At 46.7% G+C, this 18,881-nt stretch overlaps 1 protein-coding gene across 1 annotated transcript in view; it reads right to left on the bottom strand.

The window, feature by feature from the left end:
- Nucleotides 1-18,096, bottom strand: part of SPATA16 (spermatogenesis associated 16) — a 131,987-nt gene extending 113,891 nt beyond the window's left edge. The window contains exon 1 of the mRNA XM_090054135.1: nt 17,479-18,096. Coding sequence (XP_089910261.1) covers nt 17,479-18,096 — 618 coding nt within the window. The remainder of the gene's footprint in view (nt 1-17,478) is intronic.
- Between the last annotated feature and the right edge of the window lie 785 nt (nt 18,097-18,881).

Genomic DNA, 18,881 nt, shown 5'->3' on the forward strand with positions numbered 1-18,881 from the left:
TCGAGCCCCAGAGAGGGGACAGCGACTGACGAGCGCCAGAGAGGCACAATGCGAGACAAGGCTGTGGAGAGCCCGAGCGCCAGGGAGACAGAGTGAGACTGAAGAATGTCAGTTCCATCAGCGAGGCTTCGGGTGTGGTACAGGGGTGGTTGGAGCCATGCATGGCCCATAAGGCTGTGGTGCACAGAAACACCCATTACAGAAATGGGGCCAGTGTACAGGAGGAAAACCGTGTCCAGGGAGATGAAGAGGCAGCCTCCCTATTATATATTTGACATCAAAGACGTGGCGGGCGAGAATTGAGGGTGCTTTATAGACTAACTGGGTACGGTAAGGGGTGTCAGGTGTGATCATGGTGGCCCCTAGGATGTCCTCCTGTTACAGTACTACAGTACCCTTGGTCCCACACAATCCTCCAAAGGATGACACACACTGTTAGATGTGCAGATACCTACTACTGAATTGCAAGACAGATCCAGAGACTTTAAATAGGATTCCATAGTATCAAAAACATTCTGCCCTGTTCTGATCTATGTTCTTTGCAAGAGAAGAATGGCTCTACGATTTTTCTGTAGCTAAAAAGAAGTGAAAGCTAAGAGGTAGCATTTTCCAAGGGGTGCCTTGATTCTAATAAAGTTTGCCTTGAGACTAAAAAGGTTAAGAACCACTGCCAGAGACACCAATGACACTAGGCGGGATCTATGGAATGGACCTTATCTAAGTTTCCCACTGGTAGTGTTGCATTTGCCTCTCACTCACACACAGTAATGGGACTTTCAGCTGTAAGTAACAGATAAGGAATAGGGATTTTTTAAAACTAGTATTATTATTATGTTGCTTTTTAATGTTTTCAAAGAAGCAGGAAAATATTTTGTGCTTTTTGAAAGTCCATCAGCTTCAGGTAAATAATTTAACGGTATATGAGAGTGCCAGTTATAGTTGATTTAAAATGGACTGATCAGCTTTGGCTCTGATATGATACTAAAGTGTGCTCTGTCTTTTCTACCATAGGATTTTTTTTTTTGTAGCTCAGTAATTGGGGAAGCACATTGTTTTATGGATTTAAAATGTAGCATTCCTTTGAGGACAAACACATTGTAAACCAAATAAGTAACAGAAGCTCAAAAAAAGAGAGTAGGGCAGAGTAGAATTCCTTATAGAAAAATGACTGTGCAGTTTTTAATTGTGTGCCATGGTGAAAGACAAGGTACAAATGCCTAGAAGATAGTTAAGATTCAAATTCAGTGATCAAAAGGTAGGGGTATGCCCAAATGGATCATTAAACCAGAATCCCTTCTACTCCCGGAGTCAGAGTTGAGCTGCCTGTAAGTTTCACATCCTCAATCTAAAATCTTCTGTGGCAATAAAAGACAATAAGTACCAGTGGAAAAAATCAATTTCTTAGCTTTGCAGCCTAAAATTATAGTGATTGTACCATAGGGAGAGAAAAGCTGCTGATTATCAGGCCTTTCTTCAACAAAGTTAAATGAATAAGTTGTATTGAGGAAGCTACTTTGTTATTAGAGGATGAAAACAATACTTCTGAAGCGCAGTACCTGGACTGTAAGCTTTCTGCAGCAGTGACTATATTTGCTCTTTGTCAGTTCAAGGCTTTGCACAGTCCACCTTGGTGGAGCTCCTAGAGGCTCTTCTAATGATCATGATAAAAAGACAGAAGGGTTTGATTTTTAGCTCTGAAAAGCAAAACTGTGCTAGACCTGAAAGTCCAGTTTTAACCCGTCATGCTGCCTTGAGGTTTTGCATTTCATATAGGTCCAGCTGCTGCTGGCCCCTTGTGCAGGGGCAATGAAGAAGCAAAATGCAGAAAGGCTCCACTCTTTTTCCTTCTGCCCCCGTGCATGGATTAGCCACATTCTCTCCTAAGCAAAGCAGTTGCTCCCTGGTAGTACTCCTTGGGACAGGCACTCACAACAGCTAACAAGAACTCAACAGTTAACAAGAGAGAAACATCTAAGACATTCTGGGGGATATTGCTTTGGCTCCACTCCCTCGCGACTTCAAAAGCCACTGTGCACAATGCCTTCCAGAAGTCCCACTGCAGCAAGTGAATCCACACTGCCTCCAAGCAAGCAATGCCTAATATGCACCATCTATGGCCAGAATATTTAAGACCGGCCTTCTGTCTTGAATAGGTATGGCAGCTGTTTGGGAAATAGTCATCCTTGCTTCAAACTCATTTTGCACAGAAGACGGGCATCAAAGCTACATGATGGAAGCTTCAGTTGTATTTTATTGCCTAGTTCTAATTAAGCCCACAGTACACCAGTGCAATATTTTCTCTCTCAGACTATGTGTCCTTCATGTTTGCTGTTGCATAGGAGACAGAGCATGCACAGTCTTCCTGCAGACAGTCAATCACAAAGGTGTATGTTACTCAAAGAGTTAATGTACAAACCGAATATGCACTAAAAATATGATACTAATGTTTGTTTCACTGTCATAGGAACAGAGCCCATAATGACCATCTGTGGAACATGGAAATAATCCAACTCATGGAAAAGACCACAATAGCACTCTTGTGAATTAATCACACTTTATTTGAGGTCTTCACCTCACTCGTGGGATGCATTTCATATCCCAGAGACACATGGTATACCAAATACTGTACTTACTGAGATACTGTGGGATTCTTTCTGTTATCCTAAGTAACACAGTACTCATCAGCTTCCTTCATTTGTTTCTTTAATGACCAAGCGAAGATTATTTACAGGGCAGCAATCTGTAACATTTACATTTGTAAAAGACTTATACTATCTGATACCAGGAAGAACGGTTTGAGACCAGATCTTTTGATATCCACAAAGGTCCGATGTCACTTGCTAGCAAAGCTATTAATAAAGTGGCTCCAATGATATATATATTTTATATGGCTGGTTTCCATTGAGCTTGTTCAAGCTTAAGAGTTATTTTTCATATCCTCTTCTAGCAATCCAGATGCTCAAGTCCTATTTTTCTCTCTTTCAACAGATGGAGACCAAAAATTAATGTGAATTTATAGTGCTTCTCTTTCCACACACTATATTGCCAAAGTAAAGGGACTAGTGCCCTGATTTCTTCAGCTATTTTCTTTGCTTGTGGCAGAAACCATTTAATTCTCAAGCTCCAGAGATGAGAGTTCTCCAAGGCAGCATTATTTTGTCCTGTCACAGAGCAGCAGTAATATAGTAGCAAAAAGCCCCTTCAGATTATTTTAATGGCAGCTAAATGGCGTAGAAATAGTAAAAGGTGACCAGGTTTCCTACCTATAATACCACCTTTTGGATGTCTGTAATGATCATCAGCTTTTAGTATATTTACAAATATATTAACAGATTAGGGGTGTGCGAAGCTAGCTGTACTCAATTTGGATTTGGATTCGGCCCAAATCAGGGACAGTGATTCGATTAATTGATTCAGATCACTGTCCCCGATTCGATATGGCTGAATCCAAATCTGAAGATTCGATGCTGATTCTGAGAATCAGCGTTTCAGCCACAGACACAGCTTTAAATGTTTTTTCTACATACCTCAAGGTACCAGGCATGGCTCGTGAATGCTGCACTGCTGGGGTGAATGAAGCGTCCCACAAGAGCATGGAGGGGGGGCCCATGTGCTCAGCAGTGAACCGGGAAGTGGACTGGAAGTACTTCTGGCACACTTCCGGGTCAGCTGGGAAGTGTGCAGGGGGGCCCCCCACCCCCCTGGCCTGGCAATCAGCTGTGGGGGGACCCCGGGTGCCCCCCCAGACCCTGGAGGCATCAGCTGCTGAGATGGGGGAGTGTGGTGGTCCCCCAGCGTGCTCCCCAGTGGACCCAGAAGTGGACTGGAAGTGCTCCTGGGTTCTGCTGCCAGGCACGCTGGGAAGCCCCCCATGCTCCTGTGGAATGGTCCATCTGCCCCACCACTGCAGTATTCACGAGCCTCCTGCTCCCTAGAGGTATATAGAAAAAACATTTAAAGCTGTGTCTATGTCTGAATCGCTGAATCTTTCTGAATCTCTCCAAATCCATTTGAAGGGTTCCAATTCGAGTCAGAGAGATTAAAGGGTCTCCTGAATCAATTCCTATTTGGAGATTCGGCCGCTTAATGGGGCCAAATCTCCGCTGATTCAAATCAGGGACCGAAGCTTTGCACAGCCCTAATATATATCAACAAATATATTAACAAATATATTAATATAACATTATGCACGCGATTCCAGTATGACATAACTACTAATGGCATCACTTACAGGGTGAAGAATGTTGATCCCTATAAATCTATCGGTAGGTACACAAAAGACATTTTGACAAACTGCTGTTATTATTACATTAAGCAACATAGCACTTGACATTAGTGGGAATACTCACATGCTTCAAGTTACATACATGGTTGCCCAAGTCATGGCATCAAACTGCAACAAATGAATGTCAAAATGCAATAACAATTTCCTTACATTGGAATGATAACTGTGATCACCTTGCAATTGGAATCTCACTCACAGTTACCACAGAAACCATAACTATAAGAGCTTTCACACCTGAGGAGCAAGATCTCTTGTATATAATTCTGAGGTGTGTAGAAATATTGTGGACTGTGTCCGGAAGGGATACGTTAAAACACTGCAGCTTCTACATCTGTAATTGCTTTGGTCTGCTCAATAAACTACTACATAAGAGAAGGGTCTGAAGATAGGCTTACTGTAAGTTTACTCCTTGAATATCAGAAAGTTAGGCTTGATGTCAGTAGGCTTTATTTCTAAAGGCTGGGGACAGAAGTTACACACAAATCCATTTAAATAATCACAAACCTGTTTAAACCTGCAAGAGGACAGAAGTTCAGTGCACATAAACCATTTTCAGAATGGCTGAAACTGGTTGAAGATAAACCTGGTTGAATGCAGTATCAGACTTAACTGATTTAGATCAAACTGGTTTAAGGCACTTCTGTCCCAGACTCCTTCCTGGTTTACATTAACTCAGTCCCCCAGAATCCCAGGATGCTTTGCATCCCTGGGCTGGGCAGGGCTGTGCTGTCTGCTCCAGCTGTCTGCTCTGTTCTCCAGCCAGAGCACTATCACTGCTCTGGCTAGCTGAGAAGGGGTGGGGGTGGGAGTGGGAAACACTGTTTGGGATTGCAGTCGGGATCTGCCTGGCTGAGGGGCAGCAGCCCCTGCCAGGATTTTCCCCACTCAGGGGCAGGGGACATGGGCAGACCCCAGGCAGCATGCTGAGGTAGAGGGGAAGGAGAGGGGTTTAATCGCCCCTCCTTCCCCTCTTCTACCAGCATCTGACCCCAGCCAGGGTCTGCCTGGCAAAGGAGCAGCAACCCCTGCCAGCTTCCCCCCACCTTGCCTGGTTTAAATCTTGTCCCCCTTTGCCTCAGGTTGCCAGCTGAGGGCTAGCATCTGGCCCTGCCCCTCACCTCCACCGCTCAAACAGGGAGTGGGGAAAGCCTGGCAGGGGCTGCTGCATCCCTGCTAGGCAGACCCCATCTGGAGTTTCATGCTCGTGAGAGAGGGGACGGAGGGTTTAAGCCCCTACTTCATCTCAAACAAAATGGTGACTATCTAAGTAGGCAGAAGTACAGCAGGAAAGAATCTGGGGGTTATAGTGGACTGCAACCTGAATGTGAATGGACAATTTGATGCCAATGAAAAAAAAATCTAATCTCACTCTTGGATATATTAACAGGAGTAACTTACATAGGACACACTCACTCAGCAGTGGTGAGGCTTCTGCCAGAGTATCACATCCAGATTCTGGGCACTGTGTGTTAAGAAAGGTATATGGAAATTAGAGATAGCCCACGGCAACAAAAATCATAAAAGGCTTTGAAAACATGGCCTGTGAGGAAAAGCGAAAAGAATGAGGTTTCCTTGGTCTAGAGGAGACTCATTGGAGGCATGGTATGAGTCTTCAAACATGTAAAAGGTTGCTATGAAGAGGATGGTGATTAATTATCTCCCTGTCCACTGAAGTTAGGACAAGTGGTAATCAACTTCACCTGCAGCTAGGGAGTTTTGAATTAGTTATTGAGAAATACTTTTAATTATTAGGCTATTAAGTGCTGGAACAATTTGTCGAGTCTCTATTACTTGTTTTTAAGAACCTTAGATAAGCATCTTTCTGGGATATTTAAGGTCTACTTGATGCTTCCCCAGACAAGGATATGGACAGAAATTGTGATCCCTTCCAGCCTTACTGTTATATGGATATCCCACTCATTACACCTACAAGCCCGGGAAGGAATATTTTTTTACTGGGATGCCTGGTTTCCAGTTACACTTTTCATTTCCTTTCTAAAATAATCATTTATCCCTGAAGCAACAGGTTTTTTTTCTTCCTATCATAGGCTATTTCTTTTTTTCTAGCAAAGAAGACACAGGTCCACAAATTAAAGTGAGAAGGGTTCTGTAGTAATAATAATAGTACTGTTTCTTTGCATTAATATAGTGTTCATCTCCTAAGAAACTGGAAGCATTTTACAAATGTCTATCAATTAAATTACAGCACATGCACATGCACATACACACAAATGCATGTGTGTGCGTGTGTGTGCACACACACAAAGTGGGCGTGCCTACATGTACTATTAATTAGCATTAGGCTTACTGTGGAGTGACATACTGCACAGTAAAATACTGCACAGTAAGCCTTTCCCAGGACCATGTCTATACATGCTCCCTGTTGGGAGCAGATTTGCTCCCAATGGAAGCAACCTGGTACAGAGCTGTTCCTACCCTGCCCTGCCCCACTGTAGCAGCCAGAGGGAGCTCCAGGATCCCCTGGGTGCTAGCCCATGCACTGACAAGGGGTACAGAGCTAGTTCTAATAGGCACATGGTTGAGAGCTCTCCTGGTCCTGTGTACATCAGGAGGGGACCTCATGTACATTGGGCTGGGAGACAGCTGCCACTTCAGTGGGCAGAGCTCTCCTGGCCCTGTGCCCATCAGGACAAACAAAGTGAGGCCTCTACCAGGCAGGGCTTCTCTTCTCAGCAAGGGTTTCACTGGTGCACCTCCTGCTGTGCTTGGTGTGGAGCTGGCTACACCAGGGAGTGATTGGGGGCTGGAAAGCCAGCCCCCACCTACTCCCTGGAGCAGCCCCACCTGCCCCCAGAGCAGCTCTGTGCAGTGTGGAGCTGGCTGCTCCAGGAAGTAGGCAGGGGCTGGGAACCCAACCCCCACCCACTCCCTGGAGCAGTCATGTCTCCCCTGTGTAGAGCTGCTCCAGGGGGTAGCCGTGACTGCTCTGGGGGCGGGTGTGCCCTGGAACCTGGCTCCAGGGGGCAGGCCCTGGAAGCGGGAGTTGGGACAGGGGCAGAGAACTCCCCACTCTCAGCGCTGATCAGCTCCCAGCTCCTAGGGGGAACTGGGAGTGGAGCAGCACCAGGGCCAGGACAGAGAGCTCCCTGTCTCCTGTGACCCCCTGCTTCCTAGGCTGACCAGGAGCAGATTTGCAGTTGCATATTGTCCAATTAATCTAGTACCTGTATTTATAGGTACAGCTAACTGCACAGAAGCCTAATTTACTGTGCAGTAAATGCCCTGCACATACAGACAGCAAAGCTTTAGTGCACAGAAGATTAGTCTACTGCACAGTAAAGCATCTTGTGTAGATGTGCCAAGTGACCCCATTTTTACAGATGAGTAAATTGAGGTAGAGAGCTGAAATGATTTGGTAAATGCAGGAGAGCAAGGGGAGTCAGGGGGAGGAAATCCCCATTCACTCCCTTCTCCTCAGCATCCAGGAGACAAGCTGCCTCGCTAGCAACAGGTTGAGCTGCAGTGATAGATGGAGCAGGGCAGCTGGAGAGCAGGGGTGGGTGAAGCTGGGCCTATTTGATTCGGATTCGGCCTGAATTGGGCACAGTGATGCTTTTTCTACATACTTCGAGGTATGGTTCATGAACGCTGCGATGCTGGGATGCATGGAGCATCCCACAGGAGTTGGGGAGGTGGGCAGCATATGCTCGGCAGTGAACCCAGAAGTGGACTGGAAGTACTTCTGCACCCTCCTGGCTTGGCAATTGGCTACGGGGGACCCCGGGTGCCCCCCACCCCCAACTCAGGAGGCACCAGTCACTGAGCCAGAGACGGGCAGGGGAGCCCCCAGTGCGCTCCCTGGTGGATCTGGAAGTGGACCAGAAGTGCTTCTGGTCCACTTCCAGATCTGCTGCCAAGCCCACTGGGAAGCCCCCCGTGCTCCTGTGGGACACTCCATGTGCCCCAGCATCGCAGCATTCATGAGCTGCCTGCTACCTAGAGGTATATAGAAAAGACATTTAAAGCTGTGTCCATGTCCGTATCGCTGAATCTTTCCAAATCTCTCCAAATGGATTCAGAGGGTTCCAATTCGATTGAGAGAGATTAAAGGGTCCTCTGATTTGATTCGGATTTAGAGATTCAGCCACTGAATCAGGGCAAATCTCCGCCGAATTGAATCAGGGACGAAAGCTTTGCACAGCCCTACTGGAGAGCCAGTTTTGGTGCAGCACTCCCAGGGATAGGCTGGGAATATTCAGAGAAGGACCTAAAAGGACACAAAAAATGGTAAAGGGAGGAACCCTGTGCTGGAGAGAGACAGTGGTGGGGGGGAGAGACCCACCCTTGTTTATTTTTGTGACTGATGGACTATGGGGGATTCCTCGAAGTCGACCAGGAAGGTACTGTGTTTAGCTCCTGTCTGTGAAGCCTTAATAGCAGGAGCCCCTAATCAAATAGGAGGCCTGTGGTGTGGATAAAGATGTTGGAGGAGCCTCCATTATAGGCCTGTGAGGTCTCACTCCAGGCCACAGCTGATTATTCTTGGACTAATAGAAAGAGAGCCCTGATGGCAGAGCCGGTTTCCTTCTCTGGGATAGAATAAAACCCACAAGTTATGGCAGACTAGCATCCCAAGAAGGCAGTGTACTCCCTAGCAGGGCACCCTGTGCTGGTCAAACCATGGAAAAGGAGCTTGACCACAGTAAAGATAACACAGCACATCAGTGATACAGTTAAGAAGAAAAATCATGAGTCTTGACTCAGTTCAACTGTAATCCTCCCACCATTTTCTTGTAGAGTTTTCCATTATAGAGCTCTTATCATTTGGGTAAGACAAAGATAGGATACTAAATACTTAACTCTTATGAATGAGGTTTTTTATTACCTATTGGGGCAAACATGAAGACTATTTTCCTCTCCTCTAGGCTTCTCTAAGCTGGTCCTTAGATAGAGACCATTATTTCAGAATTAAAAGAGAGCTCTGCAAACTACTAAAACCACTACTTTCAAAATGCCATAGTGCTACCTCTTCTGATGCAGCCTTGGCTACAGGATGATACAAGTATAACAGGCTGATCACTAATAATTAAGAGAGACTGATGCCATCATTAAGGTTGCTTGTGTGCAGAACCAAACAGTTTATCATAGTCTGTTCCCAGCAATTGTAATCCGATTTCTGTTATCTTACATTGTTAAAAAGAGAGAGAGGGGGAGATACCGTATGTCAATCTGATAAAGTGTTTAAATAACTGGTGCTTTTTGTGATTATGTCGGTTTTATAGCAGCATTATGGAAACATGACAGGGGAACTAAAATCTGATTACGTCTAAATCTTTGCCCATTATATGATTATTATGAACCATGACTTCTTCTGGCACAATATGAATGACATGGTTAGAATACAAGGGATTTCCAATATAATTAGCAGAGATTAGCAGAACTGTAGAAATCTGGGTATAATGTTCCAACTTTGCACAATCAGTTTTAGTGTAACTGTTGGTAGCCCTGACTTCCAGGAAACTTGGGCCATGTGACTGTAATTTTGTATCCCATTGTTTTCCCCTCTTGTCATTTCTTTGGGTATAAGCAGATGCCTCATTTAAGGCAGTTCTAACTAAAGTCAAAGCCTAGGATGAAATAGGGGTGGCACAGCCCTTTACATAAGCTGCCCCTCTAGCAATGATCTTGAATGAGCTGTGACTACACAGTTTTGTTTTGAGAAAAAAGTGTTAACACATTTTATCTAGCATACTTCAAGGGTGTGTACAGAAGTCGCTGTTTTGCCATATAAAGCACTTTATTGCCATGACTTAACAGAACTTCATGGCTTTACAGCACTTTAAAAATGGTTGGGGTATTACATTTGAATCATGGTATTTTACAGCTCTTTAGCAGCCTATAGTGCTTTAAATAACTTCTGTGCGCTGGTCAAATTTCTGACCAGTGGAGAAGCCCCAGAAGGCTGCGGGGTGCTCCTTGTCTCCTAGCCTGCAAAGTGAAGGGAAGCTCAGGGCTCCTCCCCCCAAATCAAACACTGCACTTCTGTCATGCTTAAGAGCGCTGTACCTTTATAGCACTATAAAAAGTGCTCTAAATTACAGAACTGTAAAACACACACACAGCACTTTTGTACATACCTCAAGGCACTTAAACAGCCTTGTATGTCTGTAAGATCCCAGGGCAAAAGGTGTTCTCCTTTAAGAAATGCAACACCAATTTTTACCATTTGAGTGGAAACAGGCATTGCCTGGTGTCTCACTTGTGCTGCCATAAAATCTTAAAAGGTGGCATAAATGCTGAGCTATCCTTACCCTTTTTTGCACCACATGAAAGGAAAACCAGTTGTGCAACAAAAGGTGGTAATAGACTACTACTTTATTGTGGCAGACATCTATTACCTCTGTAGCACTTCCCTGGCCAGCTGGACCCTGCCCTGGGTCAGGCTGAGTAGGTAAAGACCTTGCCCATGGGTCTGGCTGGGCAGAGGAAAACCCCACTCTCTCCCACTCAGGCAGACCTTGCACAGGGAGTTTTCCCCTGCACACCTGCAAGTGGATAGGAGGGAGCCCCTGTTCACATCCTCCCTCTACACACTTGTAGGCACATGGAGGGAAATCTCCTGCAGGGGATTCTTCTGCTCCCCAACACAGAGGGCAAGAGGAGGTGTTCCCCAGCTTGCAGACTCACCAGGGCTGTCTATAGATATCCCTGGAGCGTGATCAGATGTGCTGGGCATGCTTCAGTGAAATATCTGTTTCTAGTCTTTGTGTCCTTACAGTGCTGGGAATTCTCCCCTTTACTCCATCCTCTGGGGATTTTGTTTAATGCTGGCAAACCCAGGGAGTCTCATTCTCAAGCTTGGCTACAATTTTCAGAAGTGAATGGAGATTTTAGATACCTCAGTTTTGGGGTTCCCCATCTGAAATGTCAAAAAGGACTTATATTTTCAAAAAATGAAGAATATCCACCTCTGAAGGACATATCTCTCTGAGGTGACTTCTGTTTCACTACCAAAATAATTTTTAAATGAGATTGCTGCAATAAGGGAAAGAACAGAGTAGGTTTTTTTTTCTTTTTACTGGAGTATTAACATCACAAAAGCATTGCTTTACTCCTGTTGCTTATTTATAAGATTACAGGTCTGGTTGGCAAAGGCAGCGGTGTTGATAGTGTATACTTGCATTTCTCCAAGGCATTTGACTAACTGCCATGTTACACTGTGATTAAAACCCTTCCTTTATGTGGAAATAATAAGGTACACATTAGCTGGATTAGAATCAGGGTAATGACAGAGATTAAAGTGTAGCTGTTGATGGGGAAAGGTCAATGAATGGGGCAAGGGATTCATTCTTGATATAAAGATATTCAATATTTTTTATCAACCATCTAGAAAGTGATATAAAATCTTTGATGGCAACGTTTGCAGATGACACAAAGTTTGGAGAAGTATAAATAATAAGGATGGCAGGTTATCATAACGTTACCATCTGAACTGCCTGGTTACATGATCACAATCCAAAACACTTATCGACAGGCTTTGTACAAGGTAATATACCCTGAGAACAAAATAGGCTGTACCTAATGAATGGGAGACTGTACTGGATACCTGTGACTCTGAAAGGACTTTGGGGGTCCACAAGAATGATTTAGAAGGTAGAAAACAAGCCTTACCATGTGAATCTTAATAAGCTCAACCATTTGAGGGAAGATCACTCAGCTAAATCTGAGCGGGCGCAAAGCTTTCTCTCGTGCGTGGATGACCTCTACCTGACTCAAGAAGTCTATGGGCCAACAGGAGGCAAAGCGCTGCTTGACCTGGTACTGGCTACGGGGGACGACCTAATCAGCGACCTAGTGATTGATGGGAAGTTGGGTGACAGCGACCACGAGCTGATCACCTTCACCATCTGCCGTAAAGCTGGCAAGTCAGTCAGCAACACAGAAGTCCTTGACTTCAGAAAAGCCGACTTTGACAAGCTCAAGAGGCTTGTCGGTCAGGCCCTCAGGGACCATGACCCCAGGGAGATGGGAGTTCAAGAAGAGTGGTTACTTCTCAAGGAAGCGATCCTCAGTGCACAAACTAAATCTATTCCAACATGGAGGAAAGGCAGCAAGAAGGCACAGCAGCCCCCCTGGCTCTCCAGGGACCTAGCGGACCTACTGTGGCTAAAAAGGAAAGCCTACAAAGGTTGGAGGATGGGATTCACCTCCAAGGAGGATTACTCTGCGCTGGTCCGGTCCTGCAGGGAGCAAACAAGGAAAGCCAAGGCTGCAACTGAACTCCAACTAGCTTCAGGCATCAAGGACAACAAAAAGTCCTTTTTCAGATATGTGGGGAGCCGGAGGAAAAGCAAGGGCAATGTTGGACCCCTGCTAAACCAGATGGGGCAACTGACAACTGACGCCCAGGAAAAAGCCAACCTATTAAATAGGTACTTTGTGTCAGTCTTTCATCAGTCACACGGGATGCCCATGCCTGCTATGGGACAGGGAAATCTGGGTGAGGGGGATCCCCTACCCTCCATCAATGCTGACCTCATGAAGGAACACCTTGAGAAGCTGGCTACCTTCCAGTCAGCTGGCCCTGACAACCTGCACCCCAGGGTACTCAAGGAGCTGGCGAGCGTCATAGCCCAGCCCCTGGCACGGATCTTTGAAAACTCCTGGCGCTCTGGTGTAGTGCCCGAAGACTGGAAGAAGGCCAATGTGGTGCCGATCTTCAAGAAAGGGAGGAGAGTGGATCCGGCTAACTACAGGCCCATTAGCCTGACTGCTATCCTGGGGAAGATCTTAGAAAAGTTTATTAAGGAGGCCATCCTTGAGGGACTGGCCCAGGCTAACATCCTAAGGGACAGCCAGCATGGGTTTGTTGCGGGTAGGTCTTGTTTGACCAATCTCATTTCCTTCTATGACCAGGTGACCTATCACCTGGACAAGGGAGAAGAGATTGATGTCATATATCTTGACTTCAAAAAAGCTTTTGATCTGGTATCCCATGATCACCTCTTGGCCAAACTGGCCGGTTGTGGCCTTGGCTCCACCACGATCCGCTGGCTGGGAAATTGGCTTCGTGGTCGGACCCAGAGGGTTGTGATTGATGGCAGTCACTCATCGTGGTGCCCTGTGACCAGTGGGGTCCCTCAAGGCTCTGTCCTGGGACCCATACTGTTCAACATCTTCATTAACGATGTGGACATTGGAGTTAGGAGTGGACTGGCCAAGTTCGCCGATGACACCAAACTTTGGGGCAAAGCATCCACGCCAGAAGATAGGCGGGTGATCCAGGCTGACCTGGACAAGCTCAGCAAATGGGCAGACGAGAACCTCATGGTGTTTAACACCGAAAAATGCAAGGTTCTCCACCTTGGGAGGAAAAACCTGCAGCACCCTTATAGGCTCGGCAGTGCTACGTTGGTTAGCACTACAGAAGAAAAAGACTTGGGGGTCATCATTGACCACAAGAAGAACATGAGCCTGCAATGCGATGCTGCGGCTAGTAAAGCGACCAAAATGCTGGCGTGCATCCATAGATGCCTCTCGAGCAAGTCCTGGGACGTCATTCTCCCCTTGTACTCGGCCTTGGTGAGGCCGCAGCTGGAGTACTGCGTCCAATATTGGGCTCCACAATTCAAAAAGGATGTGGAGAAGCTTGAGAGAGTCCAGAGGAGAGCCACGCGCATGATCAGAGGTCAGGAAAACAGATCTTACGATGACAGGCTGAGACATGGGACTCTTTAGCCTGGAAAAGCGCAGGCTCAGGGGTGATCTGATGGCCACCTATAAGTTTATCAGGGGTGACCACCAGGATCTGGGGGAACGTCTGTTCACCAGAGCGCCCCAAGGGATGACGAGGTCGAATGGTCACAAACTCCTGCAAGACCGTTTCAGGCTGGACATAAGGAAGAATTTCTTTACTGTCTGAGCCCCCAAGGGCTGGAACAGTCTGCCAGCGGAGGTGGTTCAAGCGCCTACATTGAACACCTTCAAGAGTAAATTGGATGCTTATCTTGCTGGGATCCTATGACCCCAGCTGACTTCCTGCCCTTTGGGCAGGGGGCTGGACTCGATGATCTCCCGAGGTCCCTTCCAGCCCTAATGTCTATGAAATCTATGAAATTTCAGCTTATTGAACAGAGGGTCAAGAGTTAACTCGATCACTGGGTACAGGGCTTGCCATACAGAAAGAGATACCCAATAGTGGTGCCTTCTGCAAAGGCATCAAAAGATCCAAAGGCTAGAAGCTGAAGTTGCAAACTTAAACTTGAAACAATACATCATTTCCCAGTAGTCAATGGTAAGGAACACCTTGAAGGTGATGGACTCACCCTAATGAGGAATCCTTAAAATAAGATTAGATATCTTTCTGGAAAACATGTTTAAACCTTAGGACTGTCCAGCTCTGGGGCAGCCAGGGGCAGCACTTAGTGCTGGCATGTGGGGCCAGGGCTGTACAACATGGGCCATGTGCTGCAAGGGTAGCCTCCCCTGGCATTCACCTTCCCTGTTCCCTCCGCTGCATGCAGACCCCAGCCCCCCACTGTGTGGGCTACATCCCTGACTCCCAGCCCACAGGCTGCACCAGTGGTGTGTGACTCCTTGCCATGCAAGAAGTGCTAGAAGCATTAAGCCCCAACTTTCCTGGGCACTCCCCACTGCATGACAATGGGAAAGCCAGCTGCAGGGGCCTGCAGGCTGCTGGTTGGATTGCCCTACTTTAACCCAACTTTTGGGAAAATTTCCATGGCTGATGTATACAGAACTCACACTAGAGAACGCAGTAGTCTCTACTGGCCTTGGGGTCAATGGCTCTCTCTCCATCTGCCAGCAGTGATACTATTCCCCACTGTTTTGGATTGTATGAGGGAACATTGATTTACTCTTTTCTGCCTCATTGCAGCCTATCAGCATTTAGTTGTCTACCTCTACATATATTTCTTCTGTCAATCAATGGCAGTTAAACAATTAGTATCACAACTGGTAAGGGAGGTTTGGGGAAAGACATAAAAGTGATTTAGGTAAGCGGGAGTTATGATGAGCTGAAAGTTTCTTCATACAGTAAATGATGAACATTGGAGGATGAGCCTTCATTTTGGAATATGGGGCGGCTGTTGCCTGGTCAATGCTCACTTTCCTTCTGTGGTTCTGACCCAGTTTTAGGGATCTAGGGTGTAGATCACAACAACATTTATTCTTACACGTACAGCCAAAGATTTGATTTTTAACTAAAAAACCCCCTCATGGTTGTATTTTTAATCAATAATATGTAAATGAGTTAAGAATGACGATTGCTGATTGGCTGTTACACCTCTATCACTATGCTCCCCTCCATAAGAAGGCTCTAATTAGGACAAAGATGTGTTAATGAGGCAGCAAGAAATATGTGAGGATCTTTAGAATCTGAATCCTTTACAATCTTTAATGTAATAATCCTCACAAATCTTCCTGTGAAATAAAGAACAATTATCCCATTTTGCAGATGGGAACTGAGGCACAGAAAGAAGCCGGGTATATCTACATGTGGCCACAGGATGTTACTGAGCATGCCCTGCCCACCCCCTCCCCCTCACATGCTTCTGATGGAGAGGTATGTCAGTGAAATGCTTTGGGAGCATCTCTCCGTGGCTGCTCTCAGTCTCTGGTGTCCCTGAAAGGAGCTGCTGGGGGCGAACCCGGAGCTGCTTTACTGGTGTATTTCATAGATTTCATCGACATCAGGGCTGGAAGGGACCTCGGGAGATCATCGAGTCCAGCCCCCTGCCCAAAGGGCAGGAAGTCAGCTGGGGTCATAGGATCCCAGCAAGATAAGCATCCAATTTACTCTTGAAGGTGTTCAGTGTAGGCGCTTGAACCACCTCCGCTGGCAGACTGTTCCAGACCTCAGGGGCTCGGACAGTAAAGAAATTCTTCCTTATGTCCAGCCTGAAACGGTCTTGCAGGAGTTTGTGACCGTTCGACCTCGTCATCCCTTGGGGCCCTCTGGTGAACAGATGTTCCCCCAGATCCTGGTGGTCACCCCGATAACTTACAGGCGGCCATCAGACCACCCCTGAGCCTGCACCTTTCCAGGCTAAAGAGCCCTGTGGCTCTCAGCCTGTCGTCGTAAGGTCTGTTTTCCTGACCTCTGATCATGCGCGTGGCTCTTCTCTGGACCATCTCAAGCTTCTCCACATCCTTTTTGAATTATGGGGCCCAAAACTGGACGCAGTCCCCCTCAGGTTGGAGTCTCCCACAACAAACACTTCACGTTTTGTCTTGGGGAGAGCGGGGGCAGTAGCTGCTGTTGGGTCTATGTTGCCTGTGGGAGCTGGCAACTCAGCAGGCTCTGCTGGAGCAGCAAGAGGTGCGTACCTGTTGCTAAGCTCTGGCAGGACAGGGGCCTTGGTGTGGCGGGCCTAGGGCCCTTGACCACCTTGGTTCATGCCCCTGACTGGACAGAATGGGAGATCCCCGAGTCCTCCCTTGTCCTGGAGGGAAACCGTGGTCTACCCCCTGGCTCCTGGGGGAGAAGGGTCTGGCTGTAGGAGTCGATCTCCTACTTGCAGTCCCTGATGGCACGCAGTCTCTGGACTGTGGCCTGGAGCTCCTCCAGCTGGCATGCCAGAGACCCCAAAAGGGAGCAGACCCCACAAGGGGAGGTGGCCATGCTCCTGGGCCCCAGAGCCTGAAAAACGGACAGGCAGCCCCCGCAGCTGAGAGCCAACAGCATGTGAGTGGAGTAAGCAGGTAGGGTGTGTTTGGGAGCACCCCTAATGGGATACGCTACCGCTGCAAACATTTCCAAAATGACTTGCCCAACCTCACACAGGAAGCCTCAGGCAGAATGGTGCTTGGACATGGGTCTTCTGGTGGCTAGTGCTCTAACCACTAGGTCATGCTCACTCCTCCCTGTTGCAGACATGGGTAAATAAGGTTACTGAGGAGCACTGAACTCACCCTATCAGCCTGAATTTTCTCTATGCACTGTTAAAATACATCTCAGGGCTCTGCTAAAACACAAATCATATGAGCTTTTTTGTTGTGTTTTATAATATTGTCTCTCACATTCCAGGATTTATTTATATCCCTTCATTTGCAGATTTTACACAAAATCGCAGCTCAAGGTTCTGATGAAATCATAAACTCTGTCGAGTTTCGTGACCTTTGTTCATTACAATGTTGTCAGCCACTCGAGTGTAATTATAACCTTGCACGTCAGATTTGTATCATTAATCTGTGCTCCTTTAATCTCATACCTCAAGTGCTGTTCTGAACTGTCCTGCTGCTATAGCATACTTCTTTTGTCGATAGCAAGTGCTAGCCTCCTTTAAGGCTACCTGAAGCCATTTGTCAATCTGCGGCAGAGAGCTGGAATTAGGTGCGCTCAGACAGCCTACTTTTTCAGCATCTCGGCATGTTGATTGTGTGCTGGTAGACACCACTGACTCAGCGAACTCATATGTAATATCTTCCTCATCAATGTAGACCAACTTTATTTCCACATCCATTAGACTTTTCAGAGGAATATGAGGCAGAGGCATGGCGACTAGCTGATTGTCAAGCTCTGACATTCTTGCCTCTTTTTTCACAGCAGGCCTTTCTTCACTTTCTGATTTCCATTTCAATCCTGTTCTGTCTAAATCATTACTTTGTTTTTCCTTGCCATTCTTAGCCATTTTTACTTTCTCCATTACATTTTCTATTGCTGTTTCCCCAGGGAGGTTTCTAACCCCTTGCAGTGCTTCCAGAATATCATTTGATGACTTGTTTGCCACTGCGTTTGACTCTCTGTTAGCATTAGCTTTTGGGGAATTTTCACTTTGGTTGTCTTTGCTTACGTTGCACCCAACACTTGTGTTGCTTGCTGATTCCATGACCCACCAAAACCTATGAGAAAAATGTGAAAAGGTTTATCAATTTAAACTGCTGCAAAGGAAACTAAGCACGTACATATTGTATTCACTATGCCTACAGCTGGCTCCATTACAAACTCACATGCACCAACAGGTAGCACACAGCTTCTCAGGACAGCACAGTTACTTTCTCTTCTGTGTGAAGGGAATTCAGGTGTCCCATATATTGTTTTGTTGCTGTTGGAAAAGGTTAACTTGTAATAGGGCATCGGAGCCTCAATGTCTTGTACTGCTGATATGCAAAAGAAATTTCAAGGAATCCTTTTTCACAGATGGGGAAATACCGAACGCTAGATTGCTGTCTGCACCTCACATTCCTGGGTGGACCTAGGATGGCAGGGAGGACAGTGGGTCACTGCCTATGTACCACAGCCACATCCCATTCTCCACGATCCTGGATGCCTGCGAGCTCTGCTGTCAGTGTAGTTCCTGCTACAGCTTTGTACGTGCTACAAGCTCTCAGCTCACTAGCTGGTTGGTGTGGGGTCTGGCTGGAGTCCTTGCTTTCATAGGCTCCAGATCACAGAGGGCGAGGGCCACTGCTATTCACCCTCCTCCTGCCTGCCCCCGCCTCCTGAATTCAGCATCAGAGTGGGGAAAAAGGACAAGTGGCAGTGACACTCATCCCCTGTTTTCATGCAGCTTCAGTGCCCAGGGCAGGGGCTAAAGCACTGCCACTGCTTATCCCCTCTTTTCCACTTCCAATGAATTCAGCATGGAGGGGAGGGGAACTCATCTCCTGGTCT

Source organism: Crocodylus siamensis, chromosome 6 (assembly GCF_052110815.1).
Source record: "Crocodylus siamensis isolate JL-2025a chromosome 6, ASM5211081v1, whole genome shotgun sequence".
Lineage (NCBI taxonomy): Eukaryota > Metazoa > Chordata > Crocodylia > Crocodylidae > Crocodylus > Crocodylus siamensis.